Source organism: Chrysemys picta, chromosome 12 (genome assembly GCF_011386835.1).
Source record: "Chrysemys picta bellii isolate R12L10 chromosome 12, ASM1138683v2, whole genome shotgun sequence".
NCBI lineage: Eukaryota > Metazoa > Chordata > Testudines > Emydidae > Chrysemys > Chrysemys picta.
In genome coordinates, this window is record NC_088802.1 from 19,933,483 (window position 1) to 19,951,489 (window position 18,007).

Sequence of the window (18,007 nt, forward strand, 5' to 3'; positions counted from 1 at the left end):
TAGTAAGGAGCAGTTCAACTATAGGCTGAGCAAATGCAGAATGGTAGTAGAGTGTGCTTTTGGATGTTTGAAAGGGCGCTGGCGCAGTTTACTGACTCGGTTAGATCTCAGCACAACCAATATCCCCACTGTAATTGCTGCTTGTTGTGTGCTCCACAATATCTGTGCGAGTAAGGGGGAGACTTTTATGGAGGGATGGGAGGTTGAGGCAACTCGCCTGGTGGCCAATTTCACACAGCCAGACAACAGGGCAATTAGAAGAGCACAGCAGGGTGCGCTGCGCATCAGAGAAGCTTTGAAAGCCAGTTTCATGACTGGCCAGGGTACGGTGTTACAGTTGTGTTTATTTTCTTTCATATATATAGGGTGCGGGTAACTTCAAGAGAAACAAAGTCAAAATCGTTTAAAAACTGTTATTTATTATTTGATGCACAATGCATTGAGAGAAATTAGAAGGTAGACTGGGGCGGGGGCGGGGGGGCGGTTGGGTTAGGGTGGTGGAGGAGGAGGGAAGGACAAGTCCAGAAACCAAATCAAAAGTTTGCATATGCCAGCTTTCTGGTGCTTGGGCGATCCTCCTGGGTTGAATGTGTGGGTCCCTGTAGCCTCCTCCCTTGTGTTCTTGAGCGTCTGAGTGAGGAGGCTATGGAACTTGGAAAGGAGGGAGTTTGATTATACAGGGGCTGCAGCAGAAGTCTGTGGTCTTGCTGCCTTTCCCGCATTAGATCCACCATATAGCGGAGCATGTCAGTTTGCTCCCCTATGATCTTGACCATAGCATCCTGCCTGCTCTCATCGCGTGCGTCCCTCCTCTCTTTGTGTTCCTGTAATGATATATGGGACTCCACAATTGTTTGCCTCCATGCATTCAGCTGGGCCCTATCGGTGCAGGAGGACTGCATGAGATCAGCGAACATGTCGTCCCAAGTTCATTTTTTCCACCTTCTAATCTGGACCAGGCTCTGGGATGGAGTAGATAGGGGCACGATGAAACATTTGCCCTTGTGGCAGGAGAAAAAGGGAGGATAGTATTTTAAAAAATACATTGCAGAGAACAAAGGGGACACTTTGGTATGAGTAAGCCATCACATACGACCGGGCAACAGAATTCATTTTGCAAACAGCCGCTAGGGGCACCTGGGGTTCTGCTTCTTCTACATTCATTTCAATGCTTTCAAACTGCTGGGCCCCCTTTCCCACAGCAAGCCATGGGTTTGCCATTTAAAAGAAGGGCCTGCGGAGTCTCTGGGATGATCACTGCACACAACAAGCCCTCTCCTCCGCCCCCCACCGCGTGGCTCCTATCAGGCTCACAGCAGGGATGAGCCCTTTACGCTAAACGCGAACAATCCAGCGTGGCTGGGTTCCCCCCACGTCCCCAAACGCATGGCTTCGATCAGGCTCTCACTCACCAGAAGTACCTTCTCCAGGGTCATGGAACAGGAGCCCACCTTGGGAGTGAGGGGAGGCTATTAGATCCAGCATTAAGATTAGTTCCTGGCTGGGGGCGGGGGGGAAAAGGTTTCCCCACTTGCCTCCTGTGCACTGTCCTTCTCCTTCTCCTCTTCTTTGTCCTCCAATGTCTCTTCCTCCTCACTCTGTGCAACTCCCCCCTTGCAGGTGTCCATGGACAGAGGTGGGGTAGTGGTGGCTTCACACCCTATAATTGCATGGAGCTCACAGTAAAAACGGAATGTCTGGGACGGTGACCCAGAGCGCCTGTTTGCCTCCCTGGCTTTTTGGTACGCTGGCCTGAGCTCCTTGATTTTTGTACGATGCAGCTCTGTGTCCCTGGAGTAGCCTATTTCCATCATGGCCCTGGAGACTTTAGCATAGGTATTTGTGTTCCTTTTTTTGGAACGTAGTTCTGCCATGACAGACTCATCTCCCTAGAATGTGGTGAGATCCAGTACCTCCCATTCAGACCATGGAGCTCGTCTGCAAATCTGGGACTGCGTCATCTCTTCTTCTTTCTCTTCTTTCTGCAGAAACTGGATTTTCTCAGGGAAGAGACCTGCAGTTACCTGAAGGGATGAGCAGGTACATTTGACCTACATTTGGAAAATGAGTTTCTCCTTCGATTTAAAAAGTGTAAATGCTGCCTCATATTTGTATTCAGTCTTCACTCTTTTTAATATGGTCCCACTTCAGCGGTTCTCCCACTTGGTACAAAGATTTGTAGCTAACAATGCCCAATGGGTCTTGTACAGTGTGACTTGTACAATTCAATTTTTTTAAAGTCTAATGAACCTATCTGTAAAATATTTAACATCATGAACAAACACCAGCTTACATTTTTGGAATATGCCTGTGCAAGGTGATGGCCTGTTATAATGTAATTACACCACCCCTTTATTAATATTCAATATATGCTGTCATCTAGTGGGCATTTCTGAAAATAGCTCCCCATCTATCACCCTTACAACATGCTTTCACTTAGGGAAGAAAAAACAAATGCACAAATACAGAATGGGGGATAACTGGCTTGGCAGCAGCACTGCTGAAAAGGATCTGGGAATTGTGGTGGATCACAACCTCAACATGAGTCAGCAATGTGATGCTGTTTCAAAAAAAGCAAATGCAGTTTTAGGTTTCATTAACAGAGGCATAGCATGCAAGTCTCGGGAGGTGATAGTACCCCTCTGCTGGGCTCTGGTTAGGCCTCAGCTGGAGACTGTATAGAAAATATGTAGAGAAACTACAAAGGAGCCAAAGGCGAGTGACAAAGATGATCAAAGGGATGGAATGCAGCCGTATGAGCAAAGGCTGAAGGAACTGGGTGTGTTTAGTTTGGAAAAAGAGGATATTAAGGGGGGAATATGATAGTGGTCTTCAAATAATTGAAAGGTTGCCATAAAAAAGATGGAGAATAATTGTTCTCTCTTGCCACAGTGGACAGGACAAGAGGCAATCGGTTCAAACTGCAGCATAGCAGATTTAGATTAAATCTCAGGAACAACTTCCTAACTTTAAAAACAGTAGGACAATGGGAAAAAAAAACCATAAGGAACTCGTGGAATCTCCTTCACTGGAAGTTTTCAAAAGGAGACTGGGCAGCCATCAGTCTTGGATGGCTGAGACTCAACAAATCCTCTATCTTGGCAGGGGGGTAGACTAGATGACCCCTGTGGTCTCTTCTAACCCAATGGTTCTATGCTGCCATCTAGTGGCCAATTATTTTATTGGCTGCTGAAATGTATTGGTCACTAATCAGTATTTCTGACCACCCCCATTTCATTTCCTCTACTCTGCTGCCATCTAATGTCAATTTCCCAGCATGACAGCCTGTTACTCTGCTCTCCTCTAGTGGATTTTTCTTCCAATAGCTGCCTCTTTCCCATTTTCAACTATAACTCACTCAATATCTGCTACTATCCACAGTTCATTACATAGTGTAGAGTTCCTTTTCTCTTCAATACTCTTTCCTCACCACTTATGCATCATTATACAGCTTCACCTCCCTTTCCACTTCCCTCTGTTGGTGATTTGGAAACATTATTTCTGCTTTCTTGCTCTTCCACTTTGGCTGCTGTCCATTGGCCTTTGGGCGGCACCTCTCCCATTCCTCTGCCCTCTAGTGGCCCTACATAAAAAAACTTCATCTTTTTTCATTTCTTACCTATTGCTAGGTTTTCGCTGTTCAAAATTATAACCATTGGGAACCAAATCACACAATAGCATGATTGGAACATTAGAAGTTACAACTACACATACAACATTAGCGGGTCTCAATGATTTATCAGGGGTTTACCATTAATCCAGTGCATTTCTGTTGGTGTGGAGTCTCTTTCCAATGGAAATACATAGATGGAAACTACAGTAACAACAGCCCAGTGGTTTTCCAGGCTGAGATTCTAGGAGGCATGTAAGGGAGATAGGAGCCCAAATCCTTTTGAAATGGGAGATGGACGCTTAACTCTGTTAGGTCACTTAGAAAATCCTTTCTGCAGTGATGAAGTCCTACAGTTCTCCCTGGTGCCCAGCTCCCCTCCCTCTGGCAGAGTCCTGACAAGCTCACAGTGGCAGAGCCAACACTGCTGTGTTTGACACCACAGGAGTTCTGCTCATTGCTAGGTGGTAGTCACTTCCTCTCACCATAGGTTACATCATGCCTTGAGGAGAGCCCCTGCATGCAGTAGAGCTGTCCAAGACACCTGGGGCTGGCTGGACACATGTCCTGGGATCTAGTCTTCTGGGGACATGCACTTAATGTAGAGAGTTTTGGAGACACGCGTTGTAACAGGTGCCCTCCCTTTTAACTGGTCTGTGCAGTGGGTGGCAGCAGAGCAGCTGGTGCCTTGCAGGGCCACGTGCAGAGTCCCTCGTCAGTGACCGTTTGACAGACCCGGCCCTAGAAATGCCTTCACTTCTACGGGTCCCCTGGCAAACCCCCAGCTGGGTCTGGACGGTCCCAGTGTCCCTGGCTTGTGAGTCTAGCTCTTTGTTTGCCCAACATCCCGGCCTCCAAGGGCCCTGTGAGCCTGGTGCTGGTGCTTTGGTGGAGCTGGTCACAGCCAGGTTTAGCTTGTATAAGAGCTATAAAGCTATTCCTTGTGAAGTGTCCAGAGGTCACTGCTTGAGCCTGGCTGTTCACATTCGGCCTGTGTGAGTGTAATGAAGGTGGTTGGTTTGCAGGGGGGTATGGTGGGGATGGTATTAGGCGCAATTTCAGAGGGATCAGATTTCCCAGGCTTATGTCCCCATACAGGCTGCAGCAGAAGTTAGTATTTTTATTGTCCAACCATTTATTTTGATAAAAAATGGCTTCTTTAGAGATATAAAAAAATGGTTAAAATTGTCTCCACTCTTCCTGGTGCCCAGTTGAAAACTCCATGATGGGAACATGGTTTTGGCCACTTCCCTGCCTGGTTCTTCCACTTAGATGGACAACACTGAGTGCTGAGATTTTCAATGGGAGTTTTCAACTTAATTTTAATGGGGCTGTGTGACAGGACTCCCGGGGTACAATCTGGAGCTGTGGGACTGCTGCGCCCCCTTATCTTTCCAACCTAGGCTGTTTCTCATGATGCTTTAATAGTGAGAAGCAGCAATCACCCCCCACCCCAGTTACTGTTATCACAAGCATACAAGCATACAGAGACACACACAACTGAGTTGCATGAATGCTCTCCAAGCCACTCATGAACTATACGGAGGGAGACACCAGCAAATCCCCCCAGAATTGCACCCAATGAAATGTATTGTTATCGTTTAAGACGATAAAGTACTTAAGACATTCTCTTGAACAATGCAAGCTCATTAATTAGTTCGCTACTTCATCAAAGGTTAGTGGACATGCACCAGCCCTTGTAATCTGAGCAGATTCCCCAAGCAATGTAAACAAACTCACTGGTTAAGATTAAACATTAAAATAAGTTTATTAACTACAGAAAGATAGTTACCTAACACTTATAATCACTTAAAATCTATCTCTGACCTTTATACCTAAGGAAAAAAATAAAAATGCATTCTAAATCCTAAACTTCATCAGACTCAGTAAGATCTGAATCAAACAGCTTTTCTCACCCACTAGATGTTGCAGGAAGATTACAGTTCTTAAGACACAGGTAGAATTCCCTTCTCAGCCCAACCTCCCCAGTTCAAAGTCTTTGTCTTCCCAGCATTCTTGTTGCCTCCAGAATAGGTGGGGGAGGAGAGAGGTGGTCTCATGATGCCGCTGTCCCTTATTTTATACTCTCAAGTCATGTCCCTGGAAGAATATTGGCCCAGACATGTCCTGGTGGGCCTTGATGAGTCACAGAGTTGAGCAATTCCCATTGTGTGGTGCTTGCACAACTGTCTCTTACAGAATTGTCAATTTCTTTTTTACAATACCCCTGCTGGTCAATGGCTTGTGATTGTTGTTTAATGCCCATCTGTGTGAGGGTTACCTCCTATGTTGTCACTGGAGAACTAACAGTGGGCGACTCCCAGACTCCTAATATATTTCAATAACAAGCATATAACAAAATCTGATAATGACATATACAATGATGATATACATATTTTGACCGAAAAATGAGTTTCAGCACATCATGACCTTACATATGATACCTTACAAGCCATGCTTTTTATGAAATATCACAACCAAATACAAAAGATGAATATGGGGGCTACAGTGTGCTATTTTGAGGTACACTGCATCGCAGACTGATTCCTTCAACAACCAGACAGCTTTCAAAATCTCAGTCTATTTTATTATCTCAGAGTCTCTGCATGTTTTTGTGAAAGCCACATTTACTGACTGCTTTGCTTAAGGCTTCCTTGACCGCTCTATTTCTCAGACTGTAGATGAGGGGGTTTACCAGGGGAGTTAGGACCGTGAAGCAAAGAGAGAGCACTTTCTTCAGATCTCTGAGTGTATTATGTTTCCGTAGCATGTAGTAAATTATTAGGGTTCCATAGAAAATTGTCACCACAGTGAGGTGAGAGGAGCAGGTGGAAAAGGCCTTTTGTCTCCCAGTCGTGGAAGGGATTATCAGGATGCTGGCAAGGATAAACACAGTTGTGAGAAAAAGCCCCTGAATGAGATGGTTTTGTCCCCATTCAGGAGACTGACCAGCATCCTGGGCAGGAGGGTGGAGGTGTAGCAGGTCTCCAAGCAGGACAAATTCCCCAGAAAGAAGTACATGGGGTTGTGAAGGTGCTTATCAGCTACAACTAGTGCATTGATGAGCATGTTCCCAGCCACAGTTGCCATGTAGATCACTAGGAACATCTGGAAGAGAAGAATTTGTAGGTCAGGGAGTTCCCCGAATGCCAGGAGGATAAACTCTGTGACAGCCGTTTGGTTTCTCCAGTTTCTGTCTGCCATAGGTTGAGTCTAGGAACAATAAAGCAAACTGTGCAATTCAACTGGAAAAAGATAGAGCTGAAAGGTAATCAAGTGTCCTGAATTCATTCCATAAATATTCAGAAACTCCCCTCCCTCTCCTGGGTACCAGCTGAAATTTTAAGGCTAAACGTTGACTTCAGTCAAAGTGCAAGAAGTCTCAGTTTGAGAACAGATCTTTTGTATCCATGTAGACCACCCTCTGCCATATCAGATCAATGACTAATATAACAGTTCATTTCTCTGGTACCCGAGTAGTGATATGACAGATCAGGCTCTTTCTTTACCTACTATTGTATCCCACCTAGTGACATACTGAAGCTTAACAATGATGCTTAAGTGCAGTAGTTCACTTCTGGCAATTGCCAGAATCATGCCATGACTTAGCAGTCAAAATCAATAAATACATCAACTAAAATGTTGAATTAAGTTTTCCAGTGCAGTCTATTTTCCTTAGGCATTGATTTTCTGTTATAATTAATGGAAATTAATCTAACAATGTTTCCTGGTTTATTCAGCATTTCAGTGCCCTGGAAGAGAGGGGATAATTCACGCCCCCCTCACAAGAGATCAGTTTATGCCATAAATTATGAAGTGGAGTAAATTCTCCCTTAATTCCTGTGGAGGTGATGGTGACGTGGTGAGGGACTGGCAAGGCCTTTTCTGTTTCCCGACTTTCACTATGTAGCAGTAAAAATACAGCCCTTTGGAGGATGGATCTTAGGAAGGGACAAAACCAGGCTGATGTGCAGCCCTAAGAGAGGAATGACCCCACCCCACTCCATACTGATTGTGGGATGATAATATAAGAACAAAAAAGGCACTGGGGGCGGGGGGGGGAGATGCTGTCGCTGAACTCAGAGTCTAGAAACAATTTGGCATGTTTCATCTGGGCTGGTAAGACTATCAGCATTTACCACCCCATTGGGCACACAGAGAGCCGGATTCTCAGCTGATGCAAATGAAGGTAGCTCCATTTGTATCAGTGGGGCAGATCACCAACTGAGGACCTGTCACCAGACATGGATCTCATGCTCCATCTCTGTGAGGTGGTGCTATGAATACTGACTGGCACTGCGGTGGGAAGGTGAGGTTAAACTGCTAATATTAACCTGAAGAAGAGCTCTGTGCAGCTCATAAGCTTCTCTCCTCCACCAACAGGATATTACCTCACCACCTTGTCCATCTAATATTCACAAAGCACATTCAGGCCTCTTTTTGGTGGTGGTATAGAAATACAGTCAGTATGATGGTGCTCACCTGTAACCACAACACAGCCCAAGCTTGAAGCGATGAGCTCTTATTTCTCAGGGCTTGGCCGCCAGGATGTAGGTTTGTCAGCAGAAGTTCTTGTCTCTCCTCTTTCTGCAGAAACTGGATTTTCTCATCGAAGAGACCTGCAGTTACCTGAAGGGATGAGCAGGTGTGTTTGATCTACCTTTGGATAATGAGCTTCTCCTTCGATTTACAAAGTGTAAATGCTGCCTCATGTTTGTATTCGGTCTTCACTCTTTTTAATATGGTCCCACTTCAACCTTTCTCCCACTTGGTTCATTTTGTGTCTCCAAAGCTTTATAGCTAACAATGCCCAATGGGACTTTTACAGCGTGACTTGTATAATTGCAACTTTTTAAAGTCTAATGATCCTATGTGTAAAATATTTGAGAAGATGAACAAACACCAGCTTACATTTTTGGGAGATATCTGTCCAAGGTGGTGGCCTGTTATAATGTACTTACACCACCCCTTTATTAATATTCAATATATGCTGCCATCTAGTGGGCATTTCTGAAAATAGCTGCCCATATATCACCCTTACAATATGCAAAAAGAAGAACAGGAGTACTTGTGGCATCTTAGAGACTAACAAATTTATTAGAGCATAAGCTTTCGTGGACTACAGCCCACTTCTTCGGTATGCATCCGAAGAAGTGGGCTGTAGTCCACGAAAGCTTATGCTCTAATAAATTTGTTAGTCTCTAAGGTGCCACAAGTACTCCTGTTCTTCTTTTTGCGGATACAGACTAACACGGCTGCTACTCTGAAACCTTACAATATGCTTTCACTTTGGGAAGAAAAACCAAATGCACAAATACAGAATGGGGGATAACTGGCTTGGCAGCAGCACTGCTGAGAGAGATCTGGGAGTTGTGGTGGACACAACCTCAACATGAATCAGCAATGTGATGCTGTTTCAAAAAAAGCAAATGCAGTTTTAGGTTTCATTAACAGAGGCATAACATGCAAGTCATGGGAGGTGATAGTCCCGCTCTCCTCAGCTCTGGTTAGGCCTCAGCTGGAGACTGTGTCCAATTTTGGTCACCAAAATATAGAAAGGATGTAGAGAAACTGCAAAGGATCCAGAGGATCTAGAATCAAGCCATATGAGCAAAGGCTGAAGGAACTGGGTGTGTTTAGTTTGGAAAAGAGGAGATGAAGGGGGGACATGAGAGCAGTCTTGAAATACTTGAAAGACTTTCCATAAAAAAGAAGGAGAAATTTTGTTCTCTATTGCACAGAGAGCAGGACAAGAGGCGATGGGTTCTCCTTTAAAGAAGATACATTTCTGAGAACAAAAGAGAGACTCTTTCACAGTGAATTAAGCAATTCACAGCAGACAGCACATGTGTTTTAGGTACAAGGTAACATTTTCCCTTTTATATTGAACACCTGCCGGTATGGAGACACATCAAATACGACTGGGTAACCGAATTTGGTTTGCAGGCAGCCATGGTAAGCCAAAGGGGATGTGGCGTTCATAACATGTAGGAATGGTTTTGAACTGCAACGCCCTCCTTTCCCATAGCAACCAATGCCTAACCCCCACCCACCCTGCAGCTGCTCCTTCAGTGGAATTTTCCAAAAGAAGGCTGGACAGCCATCAGTCTTAGATGGCTGAGGCAGGGGGTTAGACTAGATGATCCTTGCAATCCATTCTAATCCAACGGTTCTATGCTGCCACCTAGTGGTCATTTTACAGTATATCTTTCCCATTATATTATTGGCTACTGAAATATATTGGTTACTAGTTAGTATTTCTGACCCCCCCCCCCCTTTCATTACCTCTACTCTGCTGCCATCTAATTTAAATTTCCCAGCATGACAGCCTGTTACTCAGCTCTCCTCTAGAACTTTACAAACGTGAGAGACATTTGCCATGCTCTCTCTCTTCTACCTCCATTTACAAATACCACCACCAAACGACTAAAGCGCTGATCAAAGGGGAGAGCCTGGCTGAAGGGCAACCAGTTAGCCTGTGGTGAGAAGCATCTAAGTTGTAAGGGTACTGAGTGTTAAGATTAGTTTAGAATGTGTTTTGCTTTTATTTCTTTTGGTAACTTCTCTGAAATTTTTGCCTATCACTTAAAATTTATCTTTTGTAGCTTACTTTTATGTTTATCCTCACCAGTGAGTTTGTCTGAAGTGTTTGGTAAATCTGCTCAGGTGGCACAGGCTGTGCATGTTCACTTTCCCTTGAAGTAAGTGGTGAATCAATTAATAAATAGTCATTGCTCTGTCCAAGATGGTATATCCCTGAGGTACAAGGCTGGGAGCTGGAGGGATCCGGTAGGATCCGGTTGGCATCTTTCTCTGTGAGATTCATAAGTGGCTGTGGGAGCATTCATGCAATCTAGCTGGGGTGGGATACCACCTGCTGCTTGACTGAGTGATAACAGCACCTGGAGAGGTTTGCTTCTTGTCACTAGCAGAGCATTGTGACAGACACCCCAGGCTAGTGTGTTCAGGCAGCACAGGAGGTCTCTTAGTTCCAGTTGTACCCGGGGAAACCACCTAGACCGTCACAGTTTCCCATTGGAGGAGAATCCAGTGATGTGGCCTCTTAGTGTAACTTGTATGTTTACACTATATACACCAATCCTGGAACAGAGGTGGCCACAGACAACAAGCAGGGTCTCCCCTCTTTTACGGATCTCAGGCGTATGTAAGGAGCAGGACTAGTGTGCAAGGATCTTTCCCCCACACGATACTTTCAGCCTAGGACACTGAGGGTGAAAGGTGGGTCATTACCAGTGAGTGGGAGCTGGGCAAGGCAGGGTACTTCTCTGCATGACGGCTCTAGGTTTTTTGCCACCCCAAACACGGCAGGCAGGCTGCCACAGGTGGCTTGCCTGCGGGAGTTCCGCTGGTCCCGTGGCTTCAGCGGACCTGCTGCCGAATTGCTGCCGAATCCGCGGGACTGGCAGACCTCCTGCAGGCAAGCCACCGAAGGCTGTCTGACTGCCGCTCTCGCAGGGACCGGCAAGGTGCCCCCCCTTTGGAGCAATGGTGCCTGGAGCCGCCGCTGTGCACAAGGGTTGTTCTAAGGTAACTAATCTGTGGACATGTCATGGTTATTATTAAACTGCAAAGCATCACCATTTGCAATGTCAGGGACTGGATATTTACATGGATATCAGTAATGTCCAACCAACATTCTGGAAGGGATATTAAACCTCATGCTTCAGGCCTTGAGCCAATCTCTAAGTAACAGAGACCAAGAGCTATATGGGGGGGGGGGGCAGATTATCCTACCTCTACCTCCTATGGGATTCTTCCCTTTTCCTCTTAAACATCTGGGTATGGCCTCTGTCAGACAGGATATTAGACTATATGGACCTAGTGTCTGATCCAGTCTGGCAACTCCTATGTTCCAATGAAAAGAGAATAGGTAAATCTGGGGTCATTCTGATCAAAGCACAAAGTCCCCCCCACACACATTTCCTTAAATTATTTTATATTGTCTCCATACAATATATTGATATTGTCTCCATACACCTACTTTCCAGAAGTTGGTATACAAGCATGAAGTTCTCATTTATTCATATGAACCCAAATACGGCAACAAACCACTTGATTTATTTATTATTAGTTTGGTTGCAAAATAGATTGGGAAAACATTATTCTCAACCCATTTTGGGGTTGGTTAGTTTGTTTTTATGGTAATGGTGTTTGAACTTTTTAATAAGGGTCCCACTTCAACCTATCTTTCAGCTGACTAATTTTGTGTCTCCAAATCTTTGTTGCAAAAATTGCCCAATGTGACATATTGATTCCTTATGTAACACTTCTGCCAGTTGGAGTCGGCAGTAACAGGGACCGGGTTCAATATCTAAGGGTTCCTTTCCAACAATACAACACAAAACCGGCTCAAACCCCAACCCAGTAACCTGAGACAGTTACACTCTACCCCTTGGGCACCTCAAGAGGCAACAGTTCCCCTCTCACAAGCACAGAGTCTGAGTGTGGAAAAGAAAGTTTTAATAAAAAGGGGGAAAATAACCCAGCATTAACTTGGGAAAATTCTGCAAGCAGGATTCATCACATAAAACCATGAGCAAAACACCCATCCCAAAGTATGTTGGGCAGTGTCCTTGTGCCTCAGGTTCTTAAGTCCAGCAACCAAAAGTTCCTTTAACGTGCCCCTCTTTTCACCACACCCGACTCACAGTTATTGTCCTTGGTCAGTTAAGACCCAGAGTTCAGAAGTGCATCTGCGTGAGTTCACCTCCCACCTGGTGGGGTTGGGAAGAAAAAAGCACCTTGCTCGCTCCGCTGCCCAGGTTCTTGCCCTGATATCTGCCGCTCCGCCGGCCACTCCCTGTACCCTCTGGAGTGGTTTCACGGTCCAAAACTTAACACGTCTCTCTGTGATTTCAGCTGTTAGTGGGCAAGCCCAAGTACTTGTGCAGGCTGGAGAGTCTCTGGCATCAAAGACACTGCCGCAAAACAGGTCTAATGCTTAGAGCTGGTTATTAGTGATTTCAATTCTATTGGTTTGCAACAAGACTTTCAAGTGAGTCTTACTAAACTCTATTATGGCAACAAGAAGACCAAACCACAAACTACCTGTCCCCGCCCTCTCTCAATTCCACTGGGCTTTGACACCCATGTCTCCTGCTTAGTGAATGCAGTTTAGCTGAGGGTGAGTCCCTCCATCAGGGTATGCCAAGTATAGTTCTGCTACCCTTGATCCCCACAACAAGGATACTCAACTCTTTATTACCCCTGCTCCAATAACAAAGTGACTTGTGATCCAATGCCACCAAAAGTCATTATTTAGGCAAAGTATTTCCATCGTGCCTAGGCAGAATGGGCATGTCTATGCAAACAAGGTCAGTTCATGAAGTCTTCTTCCCCAGCTCATCACTAGTGGTCATGGGAGAATTCATGCAGACCTTGCTTACACTTATAAAAGGGGAAAAAAATCCCACAGGGGAAAATACTTCACATAATGATGAAACTCTAGGTGATGGCCTGTTAAAACCAACTGCCCATAGATTAATAAATAATATTAAGCCTATATCTTCTGCCACCTACTGGGCCTTTCAGAAAATAGCTGACCATTTTTCCTGCTTTGAATGTGCTGCCCTCTTGTGGACACCTTGCGGCATCACTGACCTTTCCTTTTCACATTAGAAAACTTTATCCTGTTCTGAAATATATTGGCCAATACGACTAACCTTTCCTCATTTCTTTCAATCTGCTGCGCCTAGGGTCGATTACACAGCATGACAATCTATTGCTCTGTTCTTACCCTCTGCTCTCTTCTGGAGTTAACTACAGTGGATGTTGTAGCTGCCTTTTTCTATCCTTGATGCTCTTGTGTCCCCGTTGGTCATTGTTCCACCATGGTACACTTTTCCTATCTTTAGGTAGTATTGGTAACCTAGGACTATCTAAGCTGTCTGTCTCTGATTCCCTTATTAACACGGCTTCAGAATTCCTCAATATTGTCAATTATACATTGCTCACTCACATTCCTCACTTTGGTTTCTAAAGATATTTCCAGTTCATTACATAGCATAGAGGTCCATTGATCCACAAAATTCTTTCCTCACCATTTACACTGATGCCATCTAATCTGTATGATACAGCTTTACCTCTGTCCACTTCCCTTTGCTGGTCATTTGGCAACATCACTTCTCCTTTCATGACTTCCACTTTGGATGCTATCCACTGGGCAGCACCGCTGCCCCTTTCCCATATCTCTACCCTCTAGTGACCCTAGAGAGCATAATCACATCTTTCCTCATTTCTTACCTGTTGCTAAGTGTGCACTGCTCCAAATTAGAGCCACTGGGAACAAAACTGTACAACAGCATGATTGCAACATTAGTGGCCACAAAAGCACATGCAACAATAGCAGTGGCTCTCAAAGGTTTAGCTGGGGTTTCCCATCCATCCAGTGCATTTCTGTTGCTGTGGGGTCTGTTTCCAATGGAAATGTATAGATTGAACCTGTATTAGAGAGAGCCTGAGACTGTGCAGAGCAGAGACAACACAGCACACACACACACAGCCAAAAAATATTTGACGATAGAACCTACCATGACAGAATCCCAGTGGCTCTCCAGGCTGAGATTCTCAGAGAGTTAAGCATCTGACTCTCATTTCAAAGGGATTTGGGTGCTTAATTCTGTTAGGTCCCTTGGAAAATGGTTTCTGCAGGGCTCAAATCCTACCGTTCTCACCGGTGCCCAGCTACCCTACCCCTGGCCAAGCCCTGACGTTCTCCCAGTGACTGAGCCAGCACTGCCATTTTGACATCACAGGAGTTCTGCCCATTGGTAGGTTGTAGCCACTTCCTCTCACCATAGGTTGCCTCACACCCTGAGGAGAGGGCCCTACATGCAGTAGAATTGTCCAAGACACCTGGGGCTGGCCGGATACTGTGTCCTGAGAACTAGCCCTCTTGGAATGTGCATTCATTGCAATCAGTTTTAGGGATACTCATTGTAACAGGTTTCCTCCCTTTGAACTGCTCTGTGTAGCTGGCAGCAGCAAAGCATCTTCGGCCCTACAGGGTCACATGCTGAATCCCTCCTCGGTGACGGTTTCACAGACTGGACCCCAGAAATGGCCTCAGTTTTACAGGTGCCCTGGCAAACTCCCAACTGCATCTAGACAGTCCCAATATCCCTGGCATGTGAGTCTACTGCTTTGTTTATCCAACCACCCTGCCTCCAAGGGCCCTGTGAGCCTGGTGCTGTTGCTTTGCTGGAGCTGGTCACAGCCAGGTTTAGTTCAGATAAGAGCTATAGTGTGTCCAGAGGTCACTGCTGGCGCCTGGCTGTTCATGAAAGGATAGTGGACATGCACCGGCCCTTGTAATCTGAGCAGATTCCCCAAGGATTTTAGACAAATTCACTGGTTAAGATTAAAGATTAAAATAAGTTTATTAACTACAGAAAGATAGTTACCTAACACTTATAATCACTTAAAAGCTATCTCTGACCATTATGCCTAAGAAATAAAAAGTAAACACGCATTCTAAATCCTAAACTTCATCAGACTCACTAAGATTTGAATCAAAAAGGTTTTCTCACCCCACTGAATGCTGCAGCCAGGTTACAGTTCTTAATACACAGGCTGAATTCCCTTCCCAGCTTGGGACCAACCTCCCCAGTTCAAAGTCGTTGGCTTCCCAGCATTCCTGTCGCCTCCATAATAGGTGGGGGAGGAGAGAGGTGGGCTCATGATGCCACTGTCCCTTATTTTATACTCTCAATTCATGTCCCTGGAAAAATACTGGCCCAGACATGTCCTGGTGGGCTTTGCTGAGTCACAGTGTTGAGCAAGTCCCTTTGTGTTACAGAATTGTAAACCTCTCGTTTACAATTCCCATGCTGGTCAATGGGTGGTGATGGTCATTTAACATCTGCCTGGGTGTGGGTCAGCTCCTATGTTGTCACTGGAGAACTAACAGTGGGCAACTCCCAAACTTCCAACATATTTCAACAACAACCATATAACAAAAACTCATAACGCCATATACAATGATATATATATATATATTGACAGAAGAATGAGTTTCAGCAAATCATGACCTTTCATATGATACCTTACAAGGCATGTTTTTTATGAAATATCACAACCATATACAAAAGATGAATATGGGGGTTACAGGATGCTATTTTGAGGTACAGTGCATCGCTTTAACAACCAGGCAGCTTTCAAAACCTCAGGCTACATCTACACTACAGGGGGGAGTCGATTTAAGATACGCAAATTCAGCTACGTGAATAGCGTAGCTGAATTCGACGTATCGCAGCCGACTTACCCCACTGTGAGGACGGCAGCAAAATCGACCTCTGCGGCTTCCCATCAACGGCGCTTACTCCCAACTCCGCTGGTGGAGTAAGAGCGTCGATTCGGGGATCGATTGTCGCGTCCCAACGGGACGCGATAAATCGATCCCCGGGAGGTCGATTTCTATTCGCCGATTCAGGCGGGTAGTGTAGACCCAGCCTCAGGCTAAATTATTATCTTGGAGTCTCTGCATGTTTTTTTGGTGAAAGCTACATTTACTGTCTGCTTTGCTCAGTGCTTCCTTGACCTCTCTATTTCTCAGGCTGTAGATGAGGGGGTTTACCAGGGGAGTTAGGACCGTGAAGCAAAGAGAGAGCACTTTCTTCAGATCTCTGAGTGTATCACCTTTCGGTAGCATGTAGACAATCATTATGGTTCCATAGAAAATTGTCATCACAGTGAGGTGAGAGGAGCTGGTGGAAAAGGCCTTTTGTCTCCCGGTCGTGGAAGGGATTCTCAGGATGCTGACAAGGATAAACACGTAGGACATCAGGGTTAGTAGGAATGGAGGCAGAGTGAATACGGAGACTATTATCAAATCCACCAATATGCTCAGGTGAGTGTCACTGCAGGAGAGTTCTATCAGTGGGATGGGATCACAATAGAAATGGTCAATTTCATTCGGGCCACAGAATACTAACTGTGGTAGGAATAAGACAAAGATTGTAAGAGCCAAACAACCATTTAACCATGACCCAGCAGCCAACTGGACGCAAAACCTGTTATTCATAAGAGTTGAATAGTGCAGGGGTTTACATATCGCTAAATACTGATCATAGGACATTGCTGCTAGGAGATAGCATTCCGTAGCTGCCAGAGAGCCAGTAAAATACAGTTGTGTGATGCAGCAAGTCACTGAGATGTTTCTGTCCCCAGTCAGCAGACTGGCCAGTAACCTGGACAGGAAGGTCGAGGTGTAGCAGATCTCCAAGTAGGACAAGTTGACCAGAAAAAAGTACATGGGGGTGTGAAAGTGCTGATCAGTCACAACAAGCACCACGATGAGAGTGTTCCCAGCTACAGTTGCCATGTAGATCGCTAGGAACATTAGAAAGAGAAGAATTTGAAGGTCAGGGAGATCCCCGAATCCCAGGAGGATTAACTCTGTGGTGGTCGTTTCGTTTCTCCAATCTGTGTCTGCCATGGGTTGAGTCTAGGAACAAAAATACAAACTGGGCAATTGAATTGGAAAAACATAGCATTAAAAGTTAATCAAGTCTTGTGAATTAATACCAGAAATATTGAGAATATTCCCTTCCTCTCCTGGTTACAGGTTGAAATTTTAAAACTAAATGTAGACTTCAGAGCAAAGTGCCAGGAGTCTCAGTCGGAGGACAAAACATTCGTACATATGTAGACCTCCCTCTGCCATATCAGAGCAATGACTATTATAACAGTCTATATCTCTGGTAGAGAATTGGTGTGATCTGTCATACCAGACCTTGGCTATCTATCATATTCCATCTTGTGACATACCAGAGTTTAACAATGATGCTTAAGTTCTATATTTCTCTTCTGTCAATAGCCAGAACCATGCCAGATCTTAGGAGTCAAAACCAATAAGTACGTCAACTAAAATCTTGGATTCAGATTTTTCATTGAAGTCTAGTTTCCATATGCATTGATCTCTTGTTAGAAATAATGGAATGATGCAGCCTCTGGCAGGACACAACTGAGAGTATCAACTCAGGTCAAATTGCTTTGAGCAGGGCAGTTACAACCCAAAGCTGGAATTCCTTTACTATTAAGGCACCAAACCAGCCAAACAGAGATGACTTTGGTTTAACTCTCTGGCTAACCATACGTCACACAAGCAATTCCCTTAGACACTCCAGTTTACCAGTAACACCACCAGCACCGCTCCTTATGGGGATGACTCGTTTTGAGAATCAATATCCCAGTAAAAGAAGAATGGTTCTCCTGATCCCAAAGACCAAGCCCCAGACCCAGGTCAATATACAAATCAGATCTTACCCACAAATCACGTTCTTGCCAATCCTTTAGAATCTAAAATCTAAAGGTTTATTCATAAAAAGAAAGAAATATAGATGAGAGCTAAAATTGGTTAAATGGAATCAATTACAT

The 18,007-nt window shown here is 44.9% G+C and overlaps 1 protein-coding gene across 1 annotated transcript; it reads right to left on the minus strand.

Moving 5' to 3' along the window:
- Nucleotides 1-16,082: 16,082 nt before the first annotated feature.
- Nucleotides 16,083-17,066, minus strand: LOC101949388 (olfactory receptor 6N1-like). The gene has a single exon (XM_008177187.3). It carries the CDS (start codon nucleotides 17,064-17,066, stop codon nucleotides 16,083-16,085), a length of 984 nt encoding a protein of 327 aa, XP_008175409.3.
- Nucleotides 17,067-18,007: the final 941 nt, after the last annotated feature.